Source organism: Elephantulus edwardii, unplaced genomic scaffold (genome assembly GCF_000299155.1).
Source record: "Elephantulus edwardii isolate Elephantulus edwardi_28Jun2011 unplaced genomic scaffold, EleEdw1.0 scaffold00042, whole genome shotgun sequence".
In the NCBI taxonomy this organism is placed as follows: domain Eukaryota; kingdom Metazoa; phylum Chordata; class Mammalia; order Macroscelidea; family Macroscelididae; genus Elephantulus; species Elephantulus edwardii.
Window position 1 is genome coordinate 20,451,835 of NW_006399792.1, and position 2,032 is coordinate 20,453,866.

General features: G+C 41.1%; 1 protein-coding gene across 2 annotated transcripts in view; it reads left to right on the forward strand.

The window, feature by feature from the left end:
* Window positions 1-2,032, forward strand: part of SCARB2 (scavenger receptor class B, member 2) — a 131,732-nt gene that overhangs the window by 103,315 nt on the left and 26,385 nt on the right. For both annotated transcript variants that reach the window (XM_006885302.1, XM_006885303.1), the window contains one exon: window positions 1,182-1,301. In XM_006885302.1, the coding sequence (XP_006885364.1) occupies window positions 1,182-1,301 (120 nt within the window). The remainder of the gene's footprint in view (window positions 1-1,181; window positions 1,302-2,032) is intronic.

Genomic DNA, 2,032 nt, shown 5'->3' on the forward strand with positions numbered 1-2,032 from the left:
GTTGGGTCACCTTTCTTTGGAATGGGAACAAATATAGATCTCTTCCAGTCAGAATCTTAACCAAGATTACCCTTATATTAAATATGCATAATAGCCAGCTCCCAGGTAAGTCTTAACAAGTCCTGACTATTAGGAAACTCTAAAACTAAATTGTGTGGATCATAACAAATTATTGAAATTATTGTGAAGAATGGGAATCCTAAAACTCTTTAATTGTGCTCCTGAGAAAGCTATGCATAGACCAGGAGCTGAAGATATGCATCAGGGTTGTATAGTTTCTCCAAAACTGGTAAATCTGCATGCTCAGCAAATCATTGAAGAAGCTGAATTCTGTGAAGAAGAATGTGGCATCAGTATTGGAGGCATACTCTTTAACAACCTGCATTATAAGGCTGACACTTTACTTGCAAAAAGTGAAGAGGATTTGAAGCACTTTCTGCGTAAGATTAAAAAATACAGTCTTCAGTATAGACTATATCTCAACATCAAAGAAAACAAAAATCCTTACCCCTGAACAAATAGGCAGTTATCAGGATAGATAAAGAAATAATTGACGTTGACAGCAATTTTATTTTACTTGCATCCGCAATTGCAGCAGCAGTCAAGAAATCCAAAGACATGTTACATTGGGAAAATGTGCTGTCAAAGGCCTCTCCAAATACTACAGATTAACAATGTAAGTTTAGAGACCAAAGTGTTTCAGACTCAAAGCACAGTATTTTCCTTTGCTGCCTATGTATCTGAAAGTTGGTCAGTGAATATGTTTGACAAAAGAAGAATTGATGTTGGGTTTTTGGGGCATGCCAGCAAAGAGTAATGAAAATCCCATGGACTACCAACAAGTCTGTCTTGGGGCAAGTAGAACCAGGGTGCTCCTCAGAGGCACGAATGGTGAAACTCTATCTCACAAACATCAGGGATGTTATCAGGAGAGGCCAGTGTTGGGGGGAAAGGCACAATACTGGCAAAGGTGGCAGGTGAGAGAAAGAGGAAAACTGTCGACAAGATAGATTGGCATCTTACGTATCAGAGATCGGGAGGTTGACACAGGACTGGGCAAGGTTCAGATCTGTTGTTCAGAGGGGCATTGTGAATCATAGTTGAGTCGACAACATAACAACTAAGTAACTACAGAAGCAAATTGGATCATCTATATCTTTTCTTGTGCTTCTTACTTGCAGGTCACTTGACTGGTGGAGAACAAAGGAGTGCAATATGATTAATGGAACAGATGGAGATTCTTTTCACCCATTAGTAAGCCAAGAGGAAAACCTTTATGTTTTTCCATCTGATTTTTGCAGGTAAAAATGTTACAAATTAGTAACTGGGGGTGGGAAGTTACAAACAATCCCTGTGCTTCCAACTTAGACATTAATGGACAGAATAGTTCTCCCCTATAGATTCCTGAGAGAACTCTGGTGGCTTAGTAGTAAGGAGCTGTGCTGCCAACCCAAAGGCAGGGGTTCTATTTCATCCATAGGAGAAAGGTGGGAAATCTGTGCAAATTACAGCCCTAAAACCCTGCTGGAGGGTCAGCTGTAAGTTAGTCCAACTCAATGGCACATAACAATAAGAGAGGGTTCCTAAAACGGTAAATCATTATGGAAACATTGGTACATCTTTCTCTTGCAAAGTAGCTGGTGGGTTCAAACTCCTATCCATTTGATTTGTTGTGTGCTTAACCACTTTGCCACCAGGGCTCATATGTGACCTCAAGGCCACAAAAAGTGCAAGGATGAAATGCAGTTGTGCTTAAACAGGGTAGCTGTAGTGGCATAGTCTGTAGGAAGCTGCAGGCTAACCCGACAGTGGCACCTCTCTGCCTGTTGGGCCATCTACTCCCATGTGATTTTCAGCCTCCTGAAATCCTGCTGGACAGTCAGCTATCCAATCAGTCCTGACTCCCCGGCAATGACCAAGCTAGACGGAGAGAGATGCTGGTGCATTAATATTTATATTCAGTAAGATAAATACTTACTGATGGCACATTCTAAGGCTGTATGTTGTTGTTGTTGTTATGTGCCGTCGAGTC